The 26,697-nt window shown below is 38.8% G+C and overlaps 2 protein-coding genes across 2 annotated transcripts in view; both read right to left on the reverse strand.

Moving 5' to 3' along the window:
- SRBD1 (S1 RNA binding domain 1) overlaps positions 1 to 26,697 on the reverse strand; it is a 151,243-nt gene that overhangs the window by 42,120 nt on the left and 82,426 nt on the right. The gene's annotated exons all lie outside the window — the stretch shown is intronic.
- Positions 21,841 to 26,129, reverse strand: LOC132709798 (uncharacterized). Its single transcript, XM_060684593.2, has 2 exons — positions 22,188 to 26,129; positions 21,841 to 22,004 (listed from the first exon to the last, which is right to left on the reverse strand). Exon 1 carries the CDS (start codon positions 24,199 to 24,201, stop codon positions 22,231 to 22,233), a length of 1,971 nt encoding a protein of 656 aa, XP_060540576.2. The 5' UTR covers positions 24,202 to 26,129; the 3' UTR covers positions 21,841 to 22,004; positions 22,188 to 22,230.

The following is a 26,697-nucleotide window of genomic DNA, read 5'->3' on the forward strand; positions in this document are numbered from 1 at the left end:
AACAGCTGGCGAGCCATTAAAGAAATGATTGGCAACGATTAAGAGAAAATAATGATATAGTGTTCACTAGCTCTCCAGTTTTCAACTGTAAATTAAAATGTAATCATGTTACAATGATCAGTTAAGAGCATAACCTTTTTTGTTTTGTTTAGCATCTCTGAAATAAATTGGGGGGAAAAAGCTACAGGATTTCTGTACATTTGTTTTAACAGTGATGTATAGAAACAGTACATTTAAAAAGTTTAAAGATGTTATTTGCCAAGACATATTATGTATCTTCTATTATTTAAGCAAACTTTCGAAGAATTATCTGCTCGATGAAAGGCAAAGAAAGAAGAAAATCAAATTATAGAAATTATAAAGTTAAAGATTTTCCAAAAGAATATCCAGTGGGTCATGTATAAGAATGAATCAGAAAGACCAGTGTTAGGCACTCACAGTCTAAACTGAGCAGCACTATTAAATTCAAATGCATATTCTGTTTAGATTGGACAAGCCCCAACAGTAGAACAAAGTCAGTCTGTCTTAGTACCATAACTAAATTCTACAAGTTAACAGCTTTTTGTGAAAAGCTGCCATTTCAAAATGTCAATCAAGATGGAATATAAGTGGGAACTCCTGCAGAAATAACTAGCTGCAGGTTTGAAAAACATTTTTTCATCTTCTTTGTTGAAAGTGGAAAAAAATAAAAGATATCTGAATGGGATCTCTTTTTGGTCCTGTAACTGTAGAACAAGATCAACAGCAACACCAAGAGCAAAAACACAAAACAAAAGTTGGTCATGCCTTAAAAAGTACTGTTTGAGAAGTGGCAAATTCTAGTTGCCAAGCAAATGGAAATTCAATAATATGAACAAAACCAACAAAAATCTTTTTATGAAATGGTTACTGGAGGCAGAAAAAAAGTATTATACCTCAGATTGGTTTAAATGTCAACAAAAACTAAATTTCTATTTTTTTAAAAAAAAAGTCCCCAAAGAATTACCAGTATTAAACAGGCAAGTGGATACATTTTGATTCTGATCAGTTTCTAATTCTTTAATATTTGTTTTATGTATTTCTGCATATTTCAGCTTTTTTTGTGACACACACACACCTCGCAGAGATACAAACGGTGCCCACTGTCTTAGGGTTCAAGAAAGTCCTTAAGCCTTGATTCTGTTTCTAGGCCTGGGGTTAATTGTGGTTATGAAGTGGCAGTGTTCTTGTATTTTTGTACTGTTTTTAGTCAGGGCTGTCAGTTTATGTGGCTTTTAACTTTGTTAATTGTTTTCACTGGATTGTGGGCAAATTGGTAAGCTGCCAATGTGTGACCATAACAAATCTAATAAATTAAATAAAATACCATTTCAGATTGAAGATAAGAAGATGAATTTATGAATTACTCCTTAAATATAAATCATTATTTTTCATTAAAAAGCCCTGATACTTCACTTTTGCTTCTAGGCTAGTTTTTGTGGATATAGAGGCAATTTGGTTTAACAATTAAGGCACCAGGCTAGAAATCAGGAGACTGTGAGTTCTAGTCCTGCCTCGGCATGAAAGGGTGGCTCTAGGCCAGTCACTGTCTCTCAGCCCATCTTCACCTCACAGGCTTGTTGTTGTAGGGAAGATAGGAGGAGGAAGAAGAAGAGGTAATAGGCATGTGTGCCACCTTGAGTTACATATAAAAGTAATAAAGGTGGGATTAAAAAATCTAAAATAAACAAACAAACAAATAAATAAATATACATTAAATATCAGCTCCTTGTAATCTAAGATATCAGTAATAAAATACCACTCCGAGTTTATTTTTCTTTCATGTGAAAGTAGGAAGATTATGATGATGAACAGAAAAAAGCAGCACACTGCTACAAAACAGGATAGGATTGGTAGGACCACAAGCAATATGGCAGCAGAAGCTGTTTCTTATAGTCATAAGAAAAACATTCAGTGAAACAGAAAACCAGCAGTGATGCTGCTGCAGATAATTAAAATACTGATAAGAATTGAATCTGATTGTGATGGTTTTGTTAAGGGAGTTACATCTCATTGCGGCATTTCTAAGGACACTTCTGCAAAATCAGAGATCAATAAATTTGACTGACACTCAGTATTATGCAAAATATAGGGATTTTTAAAAAATCCACAACATAGCCATATATGGTATTTAGCTACAGTGCTGCTAATTTTCTAGGCAACTGATGCCACTCTCTCCAAATGCCACTGGAATCCTTGCAAAAACCATTTTGAAAGTCCTTAGCACAACATGGCACCAGGTGTGAAAAATTGGACAGTTATGATGGAACTCATTTCATCGAAAGGCTGGATTCAGTCCTGCCATAATCCATGCTAAACAGTTTTACTATATAAAAACAGGAGGCAGATTTATTTTTTATTTAAAATATTAAAACTTTATTTTCAATTTCATAAACTCTTAGTATAGTTTAGAGAATTACAAAGAGAGACCATCTTTGTTCCCAGGCTGAGGCATTACAGTAGGGGTGAACAAGTTACAATCCTAAACAGATGATTTTTGCAGATGAAAATTGGCAATGGAGATTCCCACCATTTTATCCAAGGAAACTAAAATAATCCTTTTTAGTAATACTAAAATATTACAAAATAAAGAACAGCCATTTTCTCTCACACTCCCTCCTACAAATCTCAGTTCTACCAACCACTGGCCAATGCGTTGCTGCCTTCAGCTGCTTTAAAAAAATTAAATGTAGCCCTCACTTCCCACTGTAGGTTGAATGAGAGAATGACTGGCTCAGTCATACAATGTGTTTTCATAGCTGAGGAAACCTGGGTCTTCCTAGTCTTAATCCAACATTTAACCAGTGTCACACTAGTTCTGTTGGCAGTGAATCTTTCAATTTTTTAACTAATGGAATGGGGCTTTATAAACAATGTATTCAAGTTCTTTTATGATGCAAGTTTACAGGCTTTGATTTCCCATTCATTTTACTGTAAGTGTTAATATTGATGTTACTTCAATCTACAGAGTTTTTAAATATGTAACTTTAACATGAAAATCTGATATTTGTATTTTTCCAGAATTATATTGTTACAACTATTCTTCTTTAGTTTACTTAATAAAGCAAAATACGGTACACATTTTAAAATATGGAATGTTATAAAGTTTTTTTTTTAGAAATTCACAAAACTACAGGTAGTTCTCAACTTACAATTTCATTTCATTACAATAACATTTAGTGACCATTCAAAGTTACAATGGCACTGAAAAAAGCAACTTATGACCATTTTTTCATGTGATGTACATTCGGATGCTTGACAACTAGCTCATATTTATGACGGTTGCAGTGTCCCAGGTTCATGTGATCAACCTTTTGCAACCTTCTGACAGGCAAAGTCAATGGGGGAGGCCAGATTCACTTAACAACCGTGTTACTAATTTAACAACTGTGGTGTTTGACTTAACAAATTTGGCAAGAAAAGTTGTAAAATGGGGCAAAACTCGCTTAACAAATTTATCACTTAGCAACATAAATTCTGGGCTCAGTTGTGGTTGTAAGTCGAGGACTACCTGTAGTTCTATGACTAGGATGAAAATGTTATGAAAGAAGAGAAACTAACCATTACTTATTATTATTTCCCCACAATTTTCTACAAGAGTTTCTGGATATTGTGACGCATGTATCAATATAACCTATCTGACTTTGGATAATATGTGGCTTCAGTTGAGTGAAGCCTGCAAAGAGAGTAAAGTATTTTTGGTTGGCTCTCAAAATTATTGTGTTGTTGCTTTTTTAAAAAAAGGAATATTTTTTCTTAAAATGCTATCAGCTGTTTCTGATATATCCCCAAGTGCTGCGTGTTTCAAGCATGTATTATAAAAATAAATTTTAGCAGAGCAGAGCAAACATGATGTAACAAAGTACTCAGCTGACATACTTTAAGAATACTTGTCAACCTAATAGCAAATTTCCAATTTTAAAAGAATTAAACAATATATACTTCAAAATATTTCACACAAGATTGAACACAGAACGTGTTTTTTAAGCTATTACCATACTGTTTGAGTGTTAAGAATAAATGGATAAGAGTGGTATAAACTTGGTTTCAGTTTGAATGTCCAAAGTTGTTATATTTAGCATTCATCTGCATTCCATGTTTATGGGAATAAAATATGTAGTCATTTGAAGTCCACAATATGTATATTGTGTTTGTAATAACTGCATATTTTACAAGCGCATTATTCCTTCCATTAGGATTAAAACCTCACTGAATAGCAATTTGTGAAAGAATTCTAGCAGAGCCCTGAGTCCAGAACTCTGACCTCTGATGAGAAGCTTGGCAGAGACAACCTCTAAGTCTAGGCAAAACATCTGGTTTCAGTTAGACTTCTTTAAAAAAAAATAGCCCCTGTACTGGGGAAACTGGTATTCACTTCGCTTTGTCTATAGACTTTAACTGACTTCAGTTCTGCCGCAGGAAAAAAAAATACTCAACCAGGATGGCTGTCAATCACTTCAGGCTTCTTGGTGGCCTGCGCAGAGGCAGTCGTTTACATTCAAGAGACACTGTACATTATTTGTTCATTTTTCCTCTATGTTTTCCTTCTATTAGAGTTTATATCTCCCGTGTTTATTTCAAAAGCGATCATCAATTCAGTCATGCCATCTCAAACAGCATTCTGATTTGCAAATGCAAGCCACTGTTAACCCACAACCCTGATTTTATCTAGTGTAATACCTTTTCTCTTTTCTAGTGTAATACCTTTTCTTTTTTCTTTGCATGATTCAAGTAACAAAAATGAGTAAACAACCCTAAAGCATTTAAATCCATGGATGAATCATGCATGAGTTCAATTTCATTGCTAAATGCAATCTTCAATGCATTTTTTAAAAGATGCAAAAATGAAGCGGCATAAAAAGTGACAACTGATGTAGCACAAAAGTAAAAGGCCTTTTCTTCAAATCAGAGAATTCAAAACCTTCATTTTTAAAGGTTGTTTTAAAAATTCCAGTCAATATCTAGCTAATATTTTGAACTAACAGTAGTATATCATAAGACAGATTCTTAAAATGCATAAATTTGCTTGGAAATAATTAGATTTTGGCATTTAAAGTCAAGGCCATGCTAACTTCCCCCAACTTGATTCCTTTCAAATGTGACCACAATTCTCAGAATTCCTATGCAACATGTGAAGGTCTGATGATTCAGAGGGAAGCATCTAATACACATATTATTAATATAAACTACACCACGTTTTAATTAATTGGGCTCGTTGAAATTACTCCATTATTTGGAGCAGGTACTATAAAAACCATGTCCCAGATATGATTTTCCCTCCTCTGAATACAAGGAAGGAAGGAAGGAAGGAAGGAAGGAAGGAAGGAAGGAAGGAAGGAAGGAAGGAAGGAAGGAAGGAAGGAAGGAAGGAATTATGTTTCTCTAAGCTCCCTATGATGGTTAATCTGCTAACCTCATTTCTTTTCATATTGATCAGTGTATCTTCAACACAAACTGTACCCCTTATTCTCATATAATAGCAAGGTTAATTGACATATTACAAATGCAAGGACTTTAGTTTTGCCTTTTGCCTGTCTGGCTGCTAGGGAACTAAAAATTATTATTTTCTTCTTCTTTTCACCTGCCAAAATGTTATTAGCCTGGAGATGATTTTTTTCAGGTTCATACAGCTCCATAAAATATATCACCCATATTACTTTATTTATATCTACGTGTCTAAGGCAAAACTCCAGTGGCAGCAACATTACAATTCAAACAAGTCACTGCTTATTTTATAAATGTGCCTTTGAGAAATAGTGTTGTATTTGCATGAATGAATAAATTAGTAATCATAGCCATGTCTTTTATTCAGTGGGGGATATGAAAAAAGCCACTGTAATATTACAATTTTTATTTTTTTTAAAAAAAGCACATAATTATTACATTGTTAGTCAAGTTTCATCAGACTTTGTCAGATGCAACGGAACAAAAGCATCATAAAACTTCTGTATATGAAGCTTTTACAAATGCATTTGGGACCCTCCATATCTCTATTTAATATGCTGTGTTCTTAATACAGATTTTTTTTATTTAAAGCTGAAGGTTAAAAAGCCTATGAGAGGTTATATTTGGGTGACTTGCTGATTGTGATTTAGCAATATATATATATGTGTGTGTGTGTGTGTTAGAGTTACAATTAAATGAGACTTGTGAAATGCTGAACTGAACAGTTCTACAAAAAGCAAACCTGTCCACAGTGGAATAAAGAACTGGTGAGTAAACCAGCTCTAAATAATTCACTTCTGGACAAGAGGAGAACTTGAGATTGCCTACAAGTGCTCCACACAGTTGCTTCCTGCAAGGATACTGCAAGACAATGATCTCTGGCTGGTTTAATGCTCTGGGAGACAAGGGAATACAATATCTATGTTGCTGAAACTACACTCTTCTCATACTGAGTGCCTTTCCCACTCATACACTCAGTGCCTCAGTGCCATATGGTTCTTTTTCTTAGCACTTTTGAAAATTGTTTAATTACTTCTGGGCTAACAGGAACTTTTGGATCAACAAGATTTACAACATGAAACTTTATGTATTTCTTTTTCTTTACTATGCTATTCTTATTTTTCCTTTTTCTGTTTTTTCAATTTCTGTACTATTTTTTAAAATTCTTCTTTCTTACTTTGTATTAGTTTTTTTATTGTTCAAAATTGTATTCTTTAATAAAATTACTATATTACAAAGATTTGCAATTAACTCAGCAAAAACATAATATATTGTAGCAAAATAAAATGTAAAAATTAAATACTATGGATTATTGCAGTGAGACTTCGGGGGAACACCCAAACATTGTAGAGGAAGCACATCACACTGGGGACCCTTACAATATTACTTTAGAGACAATTTTACATAATGGGTGCACCAATTACTAAAGAAGTAAGAACAGACTGTGTCCAATCAGAATGACATATTCTGTAGTCTATAAAGACTAGGCAAGACCATATGGAAAAAGTCAGTTCTTCAATAATCTAATTCTGAGTCATTTATAACCTTATAAACCAAAATGACATTTTTTGGCAGGCACTGCTGGTCTTTTGGAGTAGACATTCTAATGTGTGGTAAAGAGATCTTACTCAGCCTAAGTATTACATTCTGCACTACTTAGAGCTTGGAAAGTATTCTCAAGGGCTGCCCTATATAAAATGTATTACCGTAGTTTGAACTTGAAGATACCAATACATAAGGCCATACTTGTTCAGAAGAGTGGTTCAGAATAGCAATAGCAATAACACTTAAGACTTATATACCTCTTCCCAGTGCTTTACAGCCCTCTCTAAGCAGTTTACAGAGTCAGCATATTGCCCCCCAACAATCTGGGTCCTCATTTTACCAACCTTGAAAGGATGGAAGGTTGAGTCAACCTTGAGCCAGTCAGAATTGAACTCCTGATGGTGTGAGCAGTGAGTTAGTTTGCAATACTGCACCACCACAGCACAACAAGATAACACTTGCTGTGTTATATGCAACTGGGCTACTAGTAGCAACTGCAAATTTGCAAGCACCTATAGACCACATACCTGTTTTGGAGAAGGAATACAATCTCATCTAGAAGTGGCAATTTACCTGAGCCTGGTATCATGCACAATAATGAAGAATGTTTTGCATTGAAAAATATAGATAAAGGCATATTAAGCAGATATATAAGGATTTCAAGTATCTTTGTCTTCAGAAGTTGGGTGAGTGATTGATAGGAAAGAGGGTTTTCCATAGGGGTTTCTCAAGTATGTTTCCTTAGTAGCGATTTTAGCTTAGTAGCTTTATAGCAGTGTTTCCCAAACTTGGGAACTTCAAGATGTATGAACTTCAACTCCCAAAATCCCACAGCCAGCCATGCTGGATGGGGAATTCTGGGAGTTGAAGTCCACACTTCTTAAAGTTCCCAAGTTTGGGAAACACTGCTTTATAGCGATTTTATTATCTTTTGAGGAAATTCATTCCGCCTTCCTATCTTCTTGCATTGTTCATGGCTGTTTTACACACAACTTGAAACTGTTCTATAATTTTGGCATTGTGTATCAATTGTTATGGAAAGGAAAAGGCTACAGATGTATATGTACATACTGTCTTAGGACTAACAATTTACAAAGAACATTTGGCAAAGAAAAAAATTTGAGAAGAAAAAACAAAGGAAAATGTTCCTCCTTCCTTTCTGTTTTGCCACCAAAACTCAGTAGGATTTTGAGTATGGCTGCTCCTCTGTCACAATTTGTAATTCTTAAAAATTCACAGGATTGCTCCGCTCATGATGCAGTCCAGTACAGGTAGTTCTTGACTTACAACAGTTCATTTAGTAACTGTTCAAAGTTACAGCAGCACTGAAAAAAAGTGATTTATGACCGTTTTTCACACTTACGACCTTTGTAGCATCCCCATGATCATGTGATCAAAATTCAGATGCTTGGCAACTGGTTCATATTTATGACCATTGCGGTGTCCCAAGATCATGTGATCACCTTTGATGATCTTCTGATTCACTTAACAATTGGGTTACTAACTTATCAACTGCAGTGATTCACTTAACAACTGGGGCAAGAAAGATCGTAAAATGGGGCAAAACTCACTTAAAAATATCTCACTTAACAAGATAAATTTGGGGCTCCATTGTAATCATAAGTCGAAGACTACCTGCATATACAGTACATACAAAATCAAAACTATTTGTCAATGTATAAATGCAGATGTAAACAGCAGTAGTTTGTGTTTTTGTTTTAAACAGAGATCTGATACCTATCCTTATAGTTTCAGTATACTGTGATTCTATAATATATTTAAAAAGGCCGTTTAAGTGTTTTAAAACCATAAAGGAATTTAAGTTATGATTTTATTAATCTTGGCTTTTTTATGATTCTCCTTAAAGGCCATGTTGTTTGATTCCTTTTTATGGGTTAAGAAATATGCAGAACAATGCCATGTTTCTTTACTAAGTAATAAAACCCACTGCATTCAATCTGATTGCACTTTTCTTTTAAAAATCATTAAGAATTCAATATGCTACTCATTCAATAATACATTAATAAAATAAAGTAGTATTTTCAAATGTCAGAAATAATATTTTAAGACCATTTGTCTTTGCTTTGCTTTCTTTTTTTTTTAAGCAAGCCAAGCTAAAATAAGTATTTCCAGGAATGGTGCTTAAATGTAGAATTGAGTCATTGCCCCTCTACCCCAACATGACAATTCCAGAGCACATTTTTAAGGGGACAGTTGAGGACAGCTTTTTGTGATTATGATTTAAATAAATAATCCTGGCTTTTTGGTTTTAACCCATGTTTGTATTTATTTATTTATTTTAGTGGATTTACAGGTGAGCCAACTCTTTCAATTACATCTGGAGGCCAACTGGTAACTAGTGCATCTCATAAAACAGTGAGGACACAGCTGCATATTATAGCACACCCATGACAGCCCAATCTAGTACCATTCTGGGCCAGCTGTAGCTCCCAGGTAATCTTCATTGGCAATACCATGGATGGAGCATTATCCTAATCCAATGGTGAGATGACCAAGGCATAAGTGGCTGTCTGAAGGTATGGGAGACAAAATATTTAAGAACTATTCTCTAGGCCAGGGGTGTTAAACTTGTGTCATCATGGCATTGTCATGTGACGTATTGTGACTTTCCCCCCCTTTGCTAAACCGGGCATGGGCATGGCCAGTGTGTAACGCATCCAGCCCACGGGCCGCGAGTTTGACAGCCCTGCTGTAGACAAAGAAGGTCGAAACATTTGATAAATCCTAGGAAGCAAACTATTTTTGGAAGCAACTCTGTTTCTTTCCATTCAGACCTGCACAGCCTCCAAGAACTGGGCCAGGACTTCATCAGCCTGGCGTCAAGATATACTATATATAAGGGTATCATAGGCATATTGATGATACCTGATTACAAACTGACAGATGACCTCACCAGTGGTTTCATGTAGATGTTAAATAACAAGGCAGAAAGAGTTGACCTCAGTGGCATCCCACAAGTGTGGAGTCATGGATGCAGTTTCCTACAATGCCAACACTGGCTGAATTCAACCACTGTAGAAAGGAGGAAAGCCACAGCAAACCAATGCTTCCATTCTAATCCCCAAAACTGATCCAACAGGATACCATGATCAATGGCATTGAAAGCCACTGAGAGATCAAGGAGTATCAAGTATCAAGGAGCACCATCCTTGTCCCAGCTTTGAAACAGGTCATCATCAGGCATGACCAATAGTGCCTCTCTACTGTATTCTACTTTACTTACTCTTGCCAGGGATGGCATCCTTTTTAAGGCTATCATCTGCTTATACCACACAGCCAAAGGACAGAGGTTTCTGAGTGCTCATCCTTGTCTTAAAGGGAACAGTCAGTCTTTATTTTAGCCAGGATTCACTGAATAATTCTTCATGCAGTTCCTGGTACTTTTATAACGGTCTCCAGATCTGTAACACGAAGAAATCTATTTTTTTTATCTTGCTGTTTTTCGGTGTTTAGCTGATACAGCTGTACATTTATATAATTCAAAAACATTTTTTTTTTGGTTCTGGTTTGTTGTTATAAAATTATTTTTATCCTTCATGATGCTGCGTAATTCTGTCATTGCCTTCCTCCCTATTAATATTTTCTTTACTTTTCCAGCACATTATCATCTTTATTCTTGATTCTAAAAAAATAAACTAGTACCATCATTTCTTTCACCATCAGCTGTGAGTTCCTTAAGTATTTGGTTATTACTTTGGCTGGCATTTCATTTTCTAGCATAACAACTTTTTATTAGTTTGTAATTTACAAAAATAATTAGAAGAATTTAAAAACAAATTAAAGTTAGATGAGATACAGAGACTGGTAGGCACCGAAGGAAGTGTCTGTAGGAAAAGTGGTGCCCACATTATCTATGATTGTATGTGATATTATGCATAGGGAGAAAGCCTGTTGCCAGAATTACATCATCTAAAAATAATTACTTTATTATGGAGATAACACCATGGCAGAACATTAAGAACAGCTGGTGAGACCAAATTGCAGAGAATGCAATATAAATTATACTGGAGACTGATTCAGATGGAGTAAAGGAATATAAGAGACAGATGTTTCAATAATAAAGACTTTCCTAAACAAGTAGCGGAGGTAAAATAAATGAAAAATATTTAGAAAGCTGGGCAGTGGGTAAAGAAAAAAAAAGTCCTTATATATGAATAGTTTTCTCAAAGATTCAGTCTGGGAGGTAGTCTCAATTCTGAAAAGTTTTAAATTGGCTCTAAAAAGTCTTATCAGTGAGGAAATTTATCACACATGATATCTAACACGAGCCTTAAGCTATAATTAGTTTAATTTAATTTGTTGGATTTTTGAGGCCATCCAACTCCAAAAAGATTCTGGGCAGCTTACAACATTTAAAATGCACAATTAAAGAAACATGACTGCCTGAATAACGCCACATCAAATCCCCTGAATCTAGTACTTCTAAACCTGTGTCTTGTTAAGTGGTATTCTAAGACTTGTATGTTATTATAAAAAATTAGTGTGGCACAAATAATATGGCACATTATTCCATTCCTGTTATTATTCTTGTAATACATATCATTTTCACTTAAAAGTGTACATAACTATGAAATCTGAATAATAAATTGAAATAAACAACCAAAACTTTTTCTAATATCCAGGCTAGGTCAAACTTAAATGAAACTATATAATCAGCATTTTTAACATGCTTTTAAATGGATCTAGCAATATGAATTGTTTTGTCATATCCAAGTTATCATCCATTAAGATCTAATGGAGAAACTGTTGAAAAAAGTGATTTTATCCTAACAGAAAGTTGGACCATCAAATATTTGGACCATCAAATATCACCATTAAGCCTTATATCACTTCCACAACTCTACTTTTGTGAACTTTGTCCTTAAGTAAACATTGTGATGCATCTAGACTACAGCAGTAAGTGGGAGAATTGATGAAAGCATGGTTGCTGCAGTCTTAGCAACAAAAATACTTTTATTAAAGCACATCTACTATTGAATATTGTTCTACTTATTCAGATTCATTTTTTTAGAAGGCAAATACTTGTCAATAAACAAGAATCAATAATCTGTTGAATTCTATTAAAGGGGCATGAATATAATTTAAAGGTTGAAATATGATGAGCTTGATTAAAAGATTTTTTTAAAAAACTTTTTAAATGAAAACTAAAGTTATCTTTGAGTTGGACTCTTCTACTCTGTTAACATTGAAAATCGTAGACTCAGTCTAGCCTAATCTAGGAGAAAACAATAATTGGTTCCACACAATTAAAGTATCTTTGTTATTATACCTGTTTTCTTTAATCTCATACAATCAAACTAAATATTTTAGGTTTTACTACACTGCTGAAGAATCCTTATGTGGATATGGGGGAATCTCCCCGTTTAACTATATAGTGATCAACCTTTGTTGAACTAAACATTGGAAGAAATGTAAAATGAAACAGAAGGAAATTGCTGATTTACATTTTTGTAAATCTTGAATACAGATTTAGAATAATCATCTGGATGACAGTAAGAATGACAGCATTCATCTTAAATAATCTTGTATGTAGGCTGTTAAGAATATTCAAAATTTCCTTTAACTTGAAATCTTCCAAAGTTGAGCCCAACTTACTGAAGAAAAACACTAAACTATCTTTAACCCTGTATCAACATATGATGCTACTGGGAATGGTAAGTTAATTCCAAGGAGAATTAATTGCTTATGACTTACAGTTGTAAAAACAAACAACGTAATTCTGCATTAGGGCATATTTAATTTTTGTTTAAAATAAACATTAATTTAATTTAATATAATTCATGGTATGAATTGGTAATAAAAATGAAATTTTAGAGATTGACAGATTAAAAAATGCCTATTTTTGTTGCTGTAAAGATCAACAATGATAATCACTGTATAATAAAAAAATGTTTCTAGATCAAGAGTGTTGTTGAGGAGAGGGGAATCTGGAATCTACAGAGCTTATATTTGACCATAAAATCATGAAATAAAGATATCTTAATGCATAACCAAAAGAAAAAGAAAATGTATGGTTTATAAAAACACTATAAGTTAGTGACTTTTAACATGAACGGGGATGGTAAAATTAATATGGCTATGAAAATATTGATAATGATCCTGAAAGTGTTTTTGACCTTGAGTGAGCACAGAATGTCTTTGATATTTACTGAAATAACTACTGGTTTTTTTTCTTGTTTCTGCATTAACTGGAAAAAACATGACGGTCTTTTAAGAAATAGCAATAGCACTTAGACTTACATACTGCTTCAGTGTTTTCAGACCTCTCTAAGCTATTTACAGAGTCAGCATACTGTCCCTAACAATCTGGGTCCTCATTTTACCAACTTTGGAAGGGTGGAAGGCCAAGTCAACCTTGAGCCATTCAGAATCGAACTCCTGGAGTGGTCAGTGAGTTAGCCCTGCAATACTGCATTCTAACCACTGCACCACCACAACTCTATCAATCCATCTATTAAAATTACTATGACTCTATAAGGAAGATATAGGAGTAGAAATGTAACAACAAACAAGAGGAAACAGAAAAAATGCAGATTGTAGAAATAAAATTGTGTATACTGTTATTTATATATGTAAATAAATCAATATTAGAATTATATGTATAGAGGATACATTGAAATAAGGGAGAAAAAATGGATAAGTAAGATATGTTTTACTGATGCAAATTGTTGGAAAGAAAAAATTGTTAAAGATTCTTTTTTGTTTTTTTTTAAAAAAATGTTTAATAAAACTATTTTAAAAAAAAATTACTATGACTCTTAAAACAACCAAAGCTCTTTAAGGCTGAACTTATTTATGTGTAATTTATTTATTTATTTATGTGTAATTATATTTTTGTTTTTACTTTTAGCAATTCAACTAAGTTTAGAGTTAAACAAAAAATCATATTCCAAGAATATTCCTTATCAAATTTAGAAGAGATGGAGTGGAGTGTCTCCTGGATAACTTCTGGATCCTCAGCTCTTCAGCTTCTGTATCATTGACTTAAATGAAGGATATAAAAAAATGCTTATCAAATCTATAAAGAGTTGGATGTGACAGCTAATAATTAAGAAAGGAGGAATACAGCAATTTGTTTTTTATAATTTTTATTGAGAATGTTTATTTAATAAAAGAAAGAAATGTATAAAATAAAGAAAAATGTTACATGAGAGGAATGTCATGCAAATCCTAACTGCCTATTCCTGGCTTGGCACTAGCACTTCATTTTATATTGGGTGTTAGAAAACTTCTGTTTCTCAGGAGTGAAAAATTCAAGACTTCTCAGTGTGATCTGATGCCACTTTAATCACCCCATTTATGGTCATGAAATATGTAAAGAATTAGAGACAATTAAACCTCCCAAAAGCCAGTTAAAGGAAAAATGGTATATCTTTAAATTTTAATCGCTTTCTGACCTCTTTCCATTCATATTTGTTCTCTCTGATTGATCCATTATGTGCCATCAAGACAGTGTCAACTCTTTGTGACCACATAGATAGATTCTCTTTCCTCTTACTTTTGCCAACAGTAGATCCTTATCCAGAGAGCTAGGTCTTCATATAATATGCCCAAAGTAATAATTTGAGCCTGGTAACTTGTGCCTTGAGTGAGAATGCTTGGTTCATTCATTCAATGATCTATTTGTATTTTTGGCTGTCCTTGTGTTCTTGGCTTATCTATCTATCTATCTATCTATCTATCTATCTATCTATCTATCTATCTATCTATCTATCTATCTACCTACCTACCTACCTACCTACCTACCTACCCACCCATCGATCCATCATTCGATCGATCCATCGTTCGATCGACCCATCCATCCAAACATTTCAAAAGCATTTCTATATAATATCCAGTTTTATTTTACAATAGTTATTGTTGCAGAACAAAATGTCTAAAATTAAAGAATGAAAGAAGTAAGGGTAAAAATATCATACACATTAAACCACCAAGAGAAGACAAGCAGGCAAAAGAAAAAACAAGAGGAGAAGGTATAGCAGAACCTCCTATGAGCCTTGTTTTCATATTAAGCATTACTATTATACACCATAAAATTCTTATTTGATCAGGATTTTGAAGCAATACATGGAACCAGGAAGGTATGTGTGTGTTTAACTGTTTCCTTTTAAGAAGCCTATTTTTTGAAGCATTATTCGCAGATTTTATTTGACACAAAATGCTGTAGTTACATCTGGAATGAAGTATGTTTCCCTTCTAGTGTTCAAAAAAACTATGAATTTTATCTCTCATATATTTAAAAGATGCCAATTTCTCAAATTCACCAAGGAGAAAAAAATATCAGTATACAGAACATGAAGGAATGTATTGGTAACAGAATATATATTTTGTTTTTACATGGCCTGACAATAAAATCCAAAATAGTGAATATTCTTACTCATGTTACATAAATGGTATACAAAGCACCATAATGCTTCTCCTTTCCATTTCAATTAAGTAGTTTTATTGTAATAAATAAACTCTGTGACACATACATCATTGGCCATTTTTAGATCATCATGAATGGCAGACTGCCCAGTCTCCTACTCCACGAGTCTCCTATGTTGGATCAAGTGAAATTTCTGTAATTCTTATCAAAATTGGAAAGAAAAAGTTTGGAACCAAACAGGAACTATCAAACAGAGAATTTTTGCTTCTACCCCAGATTTATACAAGTCTTCCTTCTTTATTTGCCCTTAAACTTTTCTGTTGAAAACAAATACCTAACTATATTTAAAGGAAGAAAGGTCACAATCACTTAATCTTTTTTTTTTTTTTTTTTAGATTTGTTCTGTGCCCAAGGATAATCACTCCTTTGACACACAAGTTCAACAATTTGTCTCTGAAAGTGTCATTGTGCTGAATGCTCTGCTGGTTCACAATTCCTTTACATCACTGAACATGCATCTTACATATCTTCTAGGGTGATGCTTTGTTTAAAAACTTCTGACAAGCAAGCAATTTGGGTTACCTAAAGCTATTATTTATTCCGTTTTTGTCACTGGGGGATTAAGATAAACCACAAGGCACACTTGTCATCATGCCTACATCAGAAAATTTATTTCATTTCAAAACATTATTCTCTCAAAAAGACCCTATATAACCTTTATAACAAGGGAAAATGCTCTGACGAGTTTCTCATCAGCATTAGAGCAACCATCAGGAGTAGAACGGTTCTTCCTATCCTTTTTTGATGCATCTATTCCTGTAAGATTTTGAATCACCTAACAAAAAATCAGTATCTACTAACTAACATAGGTGGTAGATGCTGATGTTGAACAGAGACCAAATACTCATCTTTCTGATACATCAAATGCTCAGTTTCTACATTAAATTCTTTATTAATTTACAGCCCATGTTTGGCCATATAGAACTTCAGAGTACTGACAGGGCAAACCACTAGAATATAAATTGAGAGTAAATCCCTCTCCTACTAGCACTGATGATGTTACCTAGTTAGGGTAACAAAATGTCTGCTAGAAAACAGAAAGCTCAGAGAGCACCAAGGACCATTCATTTCAACCCCAATTCTCATTTATCAATAAAAGAACTTCTTCTAGAACTTTTTTTTCTGATTAAATAAATTTGAGATGCCTTTCTTAGCAATGGTGAAATCCAAATTTTTTTACTACCAGTTCTGTGGGTGTGGCTTGGTGGGTGTGGTATGGCTTGGTGGGCGTGGCTAGGGAAGGATAATGCAAAATCTCCATTCCCACCCCACTCTGGGGCCAGCCAGAAGTGGTATTTGCCAATTCTCCAAACTACTCAAAATCTCTGCTACCGGTTCTAAAAACTGCTCAAAATTTCCGCTACCAGTTCTCCAGAACCTGTCAGAACCTGCTGAATTTCCCCCGTTTCTTAGTAAGAATAACTTTTCTAGGTATCTGGGCCAGCAGGAACAACACTTGCTGGGCTAAAGATCTATACCTTACAGCAAATCAGCACCATGGCCCAGAAGTCAGATTATAGTTCAATAATATCTGGGGAGTCATACATTCTCCTCCCATGGCTATCAGAAAGGTCACTCAATTTTATTAAGCTTGGAACTACTAAATATGTCAAAAAATGTGTAAAACTCTCAAACAATTTATTTGAGAACATATTAAGACTTCTTGTTAAACATAGTCATTTGGTGACAAACTTTGATGGGAGTGGTCTAAAGATGGCGATGAGTGAGCAGCTTTAAATCTATGTCTGTTTTATTTTACTTCATCTTTGAACTTGCTATTCTCATTTTATATTCTTTTAATTTACTTTTTATAAACAGTAATACCTGGAAGGTCATCTATCTGTTCTAGATACAACTCCATAAAATATAAAGCAAAACTCAAGAATGGGAAAAAGGAAGAAGAGACTCCACAACAAAGATTCCACCAAAACCTTTAAAGAAGAAAATGGATGAATTTGTGATAAATAGATAATTTCAGTAAGTAACTATGACTCTACATACTCTCCAAACAGACATAACCCACATAACTCTTATAACACTTCAGAATGGGATCTATAGATAGAAATTGAAAGGTAACAGCTTACAGAACTTTCTTCTTCCCTGGTGGGGAATACTCTTCCCTCCCCAGATTGCTGCTGTTTGTTCAGCAGCTGCATTGCTTGTGCAAGATGGGGATGATATGCATTTAAAAAGGGGAAATGTAACAGTTCATAACTGTGGATGGCGATGGCGATGCCTGATCAGAACACAAACTGTCATCATGATCTTTGAACCTTTGACTTCAGTCAAAAATTAGACTACTAGAAGAGTCCTTTGTAAAGTATACTCATAGTTTAGTTTAGTTTTAGTTTTAGTTTTTATTAAATTTGTATACCGCCCTACTCCCGAAGGACTCAAGGCGGTGAACAGCCATAAAATAAAACAATATAAATACAAAATTTAAAATAGAATAAAACGAATTAAATAATTTGGCTGAACAAATTTAAAACCCCAATACTTTAAAACCAAATTTAAAATTTCCATTTAAAAGGGGGAAAGACTTAGGTCAGGCCAGCCTGATGAAACAAGAAAGTCTTGAGCGTGCGAGATACGCAGATCTGGGATCCTCCGTATCTCCGGGGGGAGCTCGTTCCAGATACTAGGTGCCCCCACAGAGAAGGCTTTCCCCCTGGGTGCCGCCAGTCGACATTGTTTGGCCGACGGCACCCGGAGGAGTCCCTCTCTATGGGAGCGTACTGGTTGGTGGGAGGCTATTGGTGGCAGCAGGCGGTCCCGTAAATAGCCAGGTCCTAAACCATGGAGCACTCTAAAGGTGATAACCAAAACCTTGAAGCGCACTCAGAAGACCACCAGGAGCCAGTGCAGCTCACGCCACGTCGCTCCCATCACCACCCGCGCGGCCGCACTCTGCGCCAGTTGGAGCCTCCGAGTGCTCCTCAAGGGGAGCCCCATGTAGAGATCGTTACAATAGTCCAGACGGGAGGTGACGAGGGCGTGAGTGACCGTGCGTAAGGAGTCCCGATCTAGAAAGGGACGCAACTGGCGGATCAGGCGAACCTGATGAAAAAGTCACCCAAATAAAACAGCAGAAGCTGTAAAGACACCTGCTGCTCATGGCAACAAGCAGCTAACAGGGGAATTTAGAGCTAACCCCACTCCTGAATCTACTAGGAGAGAAAGAAATACCTGGGAAGGCTTAACTCTCAAGTCAAAAAAAGGCAGAGATGAAATAAGTGCAATTATTACTTATAAACCAATCAGATCACTCTGCAGATTTCCAATAACGCAGTGAATAGGGAATCATAAGGACTTCAAAAAAGTAGTTATTCTAGCCTTGACTGACCCAGCTGCTCTTTGATAGATCTACTACACGCCAATGGCTGCCATATAAAAGAGACTGCATTAGAATTCTGCTCACATTTAAGTAATTTCAAAATCTACAGCATGCTTTTTAACATAAAGCCTTTCTTGAGCACCTTCTCAATATTCCCAGTACATGTTTTCTGTTCAGAGAAAGCTAGCCCACTTTTGGATCAGTTTTCCCAAAAGGATATTACCACTTTAAATCTAACAATTTGAATCCATATAATTTCAGGGATCTTTCACTAGCAGTGACCTTAACAAAGAAGAGCTCTAATCAACAGACTGCATTATCTACAGCTAGAGAGTCTGCCGAGGACTCACTGAAAGAAAAGTTGATTGACTCATTTGGTACACTGCCAGATTCAGAGCAAGCAGATATCATACAGAGAGTGGATAAATTAACAGAAACACTGGTGACAATAGTCTCTATAGCAAAACCATTAATTAATTTTATCCTATCATGTATTCAGGACTGTCAATCAACAAATTGCTAATGCTGCCACAATCACAAAAAGCCTGGGTACACTGACCACCAATGGAGAACTTTTTATGTCTAATCCTGACAATCTGCAGCTTGACCAAGTGCTACATCAAAGACAGAATCTACACAGATCCTGAAAAAAAAGCTAATTTCTTGCCTTCATTGGATCCAGACATGCTTTTTAATACCAATACCTCCTATACTGTAGCTCCCCAATTGTATTCCACGGAAATTACTTTTAAATTACTAAGGCAGCTAGATGGATATGCTGAAGATCAAACTGACCAAGGAGACGAACTCTTATCCCAGCTATTAGCAACTACTTACAGAGAGAAGTCTGGCTTTGGGTCTCATGCTATCCCTGGAATAGATTCTTCTAATACTGATATTATTTTCTCTGACACCCAAAATGTCATTTTTCTGGCAGCTGATCTTAACACTAAGCAGTATGAACCAATTTATATTCCCATCGCTCTTGATGATCTGCCTCTTACAATGGCCATTACTGGGAACTCAGACTTTCATCCAAGTTCAAAAACCCTAACAATTATTTCATGGAATACTGCAGGCTGGAATGCTAAATCCAAAAACTCTGCTTTTCATGAATTATGTTGCTGAATTTACCTGGCTAGAAAACAGCTGATTTACAAGCAGGGAGGGAAGTCGTTTTCACTTTTAGCAGCTCTTGGATCGTGGCTTAAGTATACAAATTTCAAGTAAACTACAATTAAAAATTATACAGTTAAACCCAATGGGAGTACTATGCAATGTCTGTGCTGCTAAAATTTAATAATGTTCTATTACTTGTGGACTAAATTTGAAGCATACATTAGTATCCTTATGATTAATAACTCCTCTACTTACAATATGTAATAGTTTCTGGTGATCTAAATGTAAAGGCAGGGCAAACGATAAGATGCTTTTTACTCAATCCCATCAATACTTCAGAAATAGTTGCATTCCCCCCTACAAAGCCAGCAATCTAAAAATTGAAAAGGGGATTAGAAGGGGCAGTGTTCATTACAAAACTTTGTATCTGGTGAATGGATCTAACAATAGTGATTTGCCTGATGAATTATCCCACTGGGTTGGATCAGGGTTTTCCCTGATTGATTACACTTTAATTTCAATGGAATTTAATTACTCTTGTATAGAAATTTCATCTAGACAATCAACTTGAAACTGACCATCTTCCCTGTATTAGTTATAAAAGCATTCAGCTATGGCTTTCTGGAAACAGAATCTACTCCAGTTTTGGAACAGAGTAAAACTGTAGTAAAACTAAGATTCCGATATTGTAAAGAGACCTAAACTGCATGCCTGAAGAATAAATGGCCAAAGTGAAATCTTTTAAATATTTGGGTATGGGTTTCCATAGCTGAACCAGAGTACACACCAAAATTATTGTTAAACAAATTGCTCAAAAAACAGCAGCTGCAATTCAATCTTTGCATTTCACCAGAATAACAGAGCATATCCCACCAGCTCTAAAATTATATTCAGCTAAGACTCAAGCACAACTAGGCAGACTTTTATTATCTACTGATAAACTAACTGTAATATTTTATCTGGCTTTTACTTTATTTTTAATATGTTTTTGTTTGCAATTCTGGTGCAAACAAAATGACTATAATAACTGACTATATAACTCCCTTCCTCTGAAGGATTACCATGATTTTTGTCATTTCTGAATAACACATGTAATGTCATATTCAAGAGCATATTGATGCAAGCTCTGTTCTCTCAGCCTCACAAGTAAATTTAATATAATGCTGAAAAAAGTCACAGGCAACCTGGTATTCTGTTTGTTTAGAAAACAGCAAGTGGGCAAAGAGGATCCAATTTATGAGGGAGATACAGTAGCACCCTGTCCATTTGGTGGTGGAGCTCTTCAAAGTGTTTTTCAAAATGATTACTTTTCCATTTTTAACTGATTTGTTGTTGTTAGTTGCGAAGTCGTGTCCGACCCATCGCGACCCTATGGACAACGTTCCTCCAGACCTTTCTGTCCTCTACCATCCTCTGGAGTCCATTTAAGCTCATGCCGACTGCTTCAGTGACTCCATCAGCCACCTCATTCTCTGTTGTCCCATTCTTCTTTTGACCTCAATCTTTCCCAGCATTAGGCTCTTCTCCAGTGAGTCCTTCTTTCTCATTAGGTGGCCAAAGTATTTGAGTTTCATCTTCCGGATCTGGCCTTCTAAAGAGCAGTCAGGGTTGATCTCCTCTAGAACTGACCGGTTTGATCGCCTTGCAGTCCAAGGGACTCGCAGGTGTCTTCTCAAGCACCATAGTTCAAAGGCCGCAATTCTTTGGCGCTCAGCCTTTCTTATGGTCCAAATTTCACAGCCATACATTGCAACTGGGAACACCATAGCCTTGACTATACGCACATTTGTTGTCAGGGTGATGTCTCTGCTTTTTAGTACGCTGTCTAGATTTGCCATAGCTTTCCTCCCCAGGAGCAAGCGTCTTTTAATTTCTTGGCTGCAGTCCCCATCTGAGGTGATCTTGGAGCCCAGGAAAATGGGCGTTGGTTCTTACCTGATACGCCTCTTCTCGGACTGTCGGGCACGGCAGTCAGGATGGGTGGTGACTTGGCAGAGTTGCTTATTGGACCGGGTTATCTTGAAGGTCGGAAGTCCCTCCTCCTGCCTGCTGACTGACAGTTTTGAGACGAGGGAGTAAAAAGGTAAGACGTGTCTAGGGAGAGAAACGAACAACATTAGAAGCCCCAACCCCCTCCCGGAGGAGACAGTGCCGGGACCGGACTCCCCACGTGGGTGGGGCTGACTGCCGTGCCCGACAGTCCGAGAAGAGGCGTATCAGGTAAGAACCAACGCCCATTCTCCTCCAGTCGGGCACGGCAGTCAGGATGGGACATACCAAAGCCATGTGTCCAGACGGGAGGGAGGAGGCCGGTCCTCGGTTAGGAGGTTGAATGGACCCCTTGAAGGACTCTACGTCCGAAGGCAGCATCCGCCGATGCAAACGTGTCCAAGCGATAATGGTGCACAAAGGGGGAAGGCGACGTCCAGGCAGCCGCCCGACAAATCTCTTCAATGGAGGCTCTAGTAGACCATGCTGCCGAAGTGGCTGCGCTCCTCGTCGAGTGAGCCGTTATCCTGCAGGGCACCGGAAGATCCGAGGCTTCATACGCCGCCGAAATGCACGCCCGAATCCATCGTCCCAAGGTGGTAGAGGAAATCTTCGACCCCAAGGAAGCTGGTAAGAAAGATACGAAGAGGGCATCCGATCGCCGGAAAGTCGCCGTACGGGAAACATACACTTTTAATGCACGACGAACGTCAAGGGTATGCCATCGCTTCTCGAGAGGATGTCGAGGGTTAGGGCAGAAATTCGGGAGCACCACCTCTTGTGCTCGATGGAAAACAGAATTTACTTTGGGGATGAAAGATGGATCCAATCTCAGGACCACTCGATCCTGGTGGAAGATACAGAGCTCCTTACGAATGGATAGAGCTGCCATCTCAGAAATCCTGCGTGCGGAGGTGACTGCCACGAGAAAGGCGACCTTGAAAGAAAGGTATTTCAAAGAAACGTCTCTTAGAGGCTCGAACGGAGGGCCCGTAAGAGCCCGGAGGACTTTGGGTAAATCCCAAGATGGGTAGCGGTGGATTGTCGGAGGGCGGATGTTGGTAGCGCCCCGGAGAAACTGGCGAATCAGAGGGTCCCGTGACAGTGGCTCAGACGAGGAGCCGGATAAAACCGTGGAAAGTGCTGCTACCTGTCGTCGAAGCGTATTAGGAGAAAGACCAGAGACTAAGCCTTCCTGCAGGAACTCGATGACGCAGGGAATTGATGCCGAAGTAGGAGATACGAGCTGCCTTCCACACCACAGGGAGAAAGCCCGCCAGGTAGCTTCATAAATGAGGGTGGTTGAAGCTCGTTGTGCTGCCAGGATGGTTGCAATAGCACCGGCCGACAGGGGAAGCCTGGTCATAAGCTCCCGCTCAATCGCCAAGCGGTGAGATGGTACCAGAGCGGATCTGGATGTTCCAGCTGTCCCTGCTTGAGAATCAGCCGTTCGTCTGGGATCCGCCAAGGAGGCTCCACCGACAGAGATCTGAGATCTGCGAACCAGGGGCGACGGTTCCAAGAGGGAGCGATGAGTATCAGTTCCGCGCGTTCCTGGATCAACTTCCGTACCACCCTGGAAAGCAGGTTGACTGGAGGAAAGGCATAAAGAAGTTGATTGGCTGGCCACGGACTCTGAAGGGCATCCACCGCCTCTGCCCCGGGACAGGGGAACCTGGTGAAGAACCGAGGCAGCTGGTGGTTGGTGGCACTGGCGAATAGATCCACCGTTGGGAGTCCGAAACGAAGAGTCACTTCCTGAAACAGTCGAGGAGAAATGGACCATTCTGAGTGGTCGACTGGTGCCCGACTGAGGGAGTCGGCTGTGCGATTCAGAACGCCGGAGATATGGGCCGCTTGTATTGACGCTAAGTGGTCCTCCGCCCAGAGGCCTAACCTCCGAGCCTCCTTCATTAGAACCCTGGAGCGGGTGCCCCCAAGACGGTTCACATGCGCCTTGGCTGTTACATTGTCGGTTAAGATCAAGATGTCCCGACCTAGCACATGGGTTTCGAAGGCCTTTAGAGCCATGAAAATGGCCCGCAGTTCGAGCACATTGATGTTCATCCTTTGCTCGTAAGGTGTCCATTGGCCTTGCGCCAGGTGGGGACCCAGGTGGGCTCCCCACCCGGACAAGCTGGCATCTGTCGTAATCTGAAGACGGTTCGGTTCTCGGAACTTGGTCCCTTTCAGTAGTGCTGCTGAAGTCCACCAGGACAGAGACCGTATCACCGAGGGTGGAAGTACCAGAATCGTGGCTGAAGAGTCCCTGTGAGAGCGTTGGAAGGGCAGTAGGGCCCATTGTAAGTCCCTACTGTGCAAGCGGGCCCAAGGGACTATCCCAAAGGAGGAGACCATCTTGCCAAGAAGACGGGATAAGATTAAGATAGAGGAAGACCCTTGGCTCTGGACCCGGCCAGCTAACCCTCTAAGGCTGTCAACCCGGTCAGGGGATAGAAACACCTCCGAGGACCTAGTATCAATCACCGCCCCCAGGTGAAGGATCCGGGTGGAAGGGGATAAATGGCTCTTCGCGACATTAACAGAAAAGCCATGAGACTGGAGGATCTGAAGGGTCCTAGATAGGTCCGAGTGTGCTTGCTGCAAAGACCTGGATAAGATCAAAACATCGTCCAGATAAAAGGACACTCTAATTGGAAGCGTGGCCACATAACCCATAAGGGCCGCCATAATTTTTGTAAAGGTTCTTGGGGCCGAGGACAACCCGAAGGGCAAAGCCCTATATTGGTAATGTTTATTGTTGAAACAAAATCTGAGGAATTTACGGTGTTCGGGAAGGATAGGGACGTGGAGATAGGCCTCAGTTAAATCCACGGAACATAAAAAATCCCCTTCCCGAATGCCCAGCAAAATAGACTGCAAGGAGTGCATCTTGAACCGGCGGTAAGTTATGTGCCGGTTCAAGGCTTTCAAGTCTAGGATAGGCCGCCAGCCCCCCGAGGACTTTGGAACTAAAAATAACCTGGAGTAAAACCCTAAGCCTAAATCGGAGGGAGGCACTGGTTCGATTGCTTTTATGGTTAACAAGTGATGGATCGCCGCGGAGACCAGGGGCCCCTTGGCACTATCAAGAGACACTGGGCAACGAATAAATCTATTAGGTGGGCTGGACCGAAATTCTAGGGAAAGGCCGAATTTAATGGTATTCTTTACCCATGTGTCAGAAACCGTATCCTCCCAGGCCTGGGAGAAAAGGGCCAGGCGACCCCCAAGCTCCTCTCGTGAAGAGTTTCTAACGAGACCGTCGAAAGGGCCGGCCCCTACCGCCTCTCTGACCTCTCTTGGGGGGGTATCTGGGGCCCTGCCTGACCTGAGAATCTTGGAAGTTTCCACATTGTTGGAAGGCACGATGGGACCTCTGCTGGAAATAGCCGCCGTCTGAAGCTCGAAAGGACTGCGCACGAAAGGAGCCCGACGAACGACCGTCCGATCTCCGCGACATGGCCGGTAAGATCTTCCGGTGATCCCGGGTCTCGATCAAAAGAGGCTCCAAGGCAGGGCCAAAGAGCTTATCACATGAATATGGGGCTGAAGCCAGGCGCCATTTACTACGAGCGTCGGCTTGCCAATATTTCAGCCAAAGCAGCCTTCTAGACGTGACCGCGGCACCAATGGCCTTGGCAGAGAATCTGGCTGCAGACAAGGTGGCATCCGCAGAATACTCCACTGCGGCCAGTATCTTGTTAATGTCATGGTGTGTTCTCACCTCAGAGGCTGGAATCCTTTCCTGCAACTGCTTCAGCCACAAGATCGAAGCCCGGTTAAAAAACGATGCAGAGGATGCCGCTTGGGCGGACCAGGCAGCCGCCTGGTGGCCCTTGATGAGAGTACGTTCTGTCTTCCTCTCCTCCAGACGCAGGGATTCCTCAGAGGGACCCGAAGCAGGAGAAGGAGATGATAAGGCCACCACCGGTGCGTCCACAGGGGGGACCTGCAAAAGAGAGGCATACTCCGCCACCAAGTTAAATAAGCGCCTATCTAGGCTGTTAGGGATAGGCCCTGTACTCGGATTCTTCCATTGTCTTTGTAAAACCTCTGTAAATAATTTAGGAGCCGGGACTATCTCTGTTTGCACCGTGGGCACGTCAAATAAGGAAGAAGAAGCTGTTGAAGTCCCCGGTTGAGGTTGGTCGGAGGCTGCAGGAAGGCCCAGCCCCGTGGTTATCTGGGCTTTGTGCAAGAGGGACCTAAACATCTGGGGCCGGAACAAACCGACAAAGGCAGGCTGATCAGGCGCTAAGCCCTCATCCTCCGACAAGTCATTGTCTATGATAGCCTGGTCTTCTTCCCCAGAAAGAGAGCCCTGGCTGTTCCCAGAAGGAGAAGCTGCCCTAGCCGGAGCCTGAGAAGAAGATAGAAGGGGCTGAGAACTAACCGAAGGTGCATGGCGGCTTAGGTATTCTGAAACTTTCGAAGATGCTTTCTCTTGCAATCCCTGGGCAATGCCCTGTCTTATGGAATCCGCAATTAAGCGAGCTAAGGCCGGGGTGACATCCAGTCTCTGCTCTGGGGGGGCCTGTAGCTCCGGATGTTCCAACCCAGTAGAGACAGCTCTAGAGATGTCATCCCCTTGGGCGGGAGCTACCACAGGGGCGGCAGTTGGAAAAACTGAGGCTGTGTCCGGTACCCAGGAATCCCCTGTAACTGAGATATCAGGAGAGAGAGGAGGAATAGGAGAGGGTATTGCTAAGGCCTCGTCCCTAGCAGGAGCCTGAAGAGATTCTGGGTTTGAAGGATCCTGCGTAGTCGTTTTGGAGGAGGAAGCTGCCTTATTGCA

The sequence above is a fragment of the Pantherophis guttatus genome, chromosome 1 (genome assembly GCF_059756535.1).
Source record: "Pantherophis guttatus breed Tessera chromosome 1, ASM5975653v1, whole genome shotgun sequence".
NCBI classification, from domain to species: Eukaryota; Metazoa; Chordata; class Lepidosauria; order Squamata; family Colubridae; genus Pantherophis; species Pantherophis guttatus.

What these genes read in the sequence shown, in the direction of transcription:
- LOC132709798 (XM_060684593.2), bottom strand. Translation starts at nt 24,201, where the DNA reads ATGGGCCCTACTGCCCTTCCAACGCTCTCACAGGGACTCTTCAGCCAC.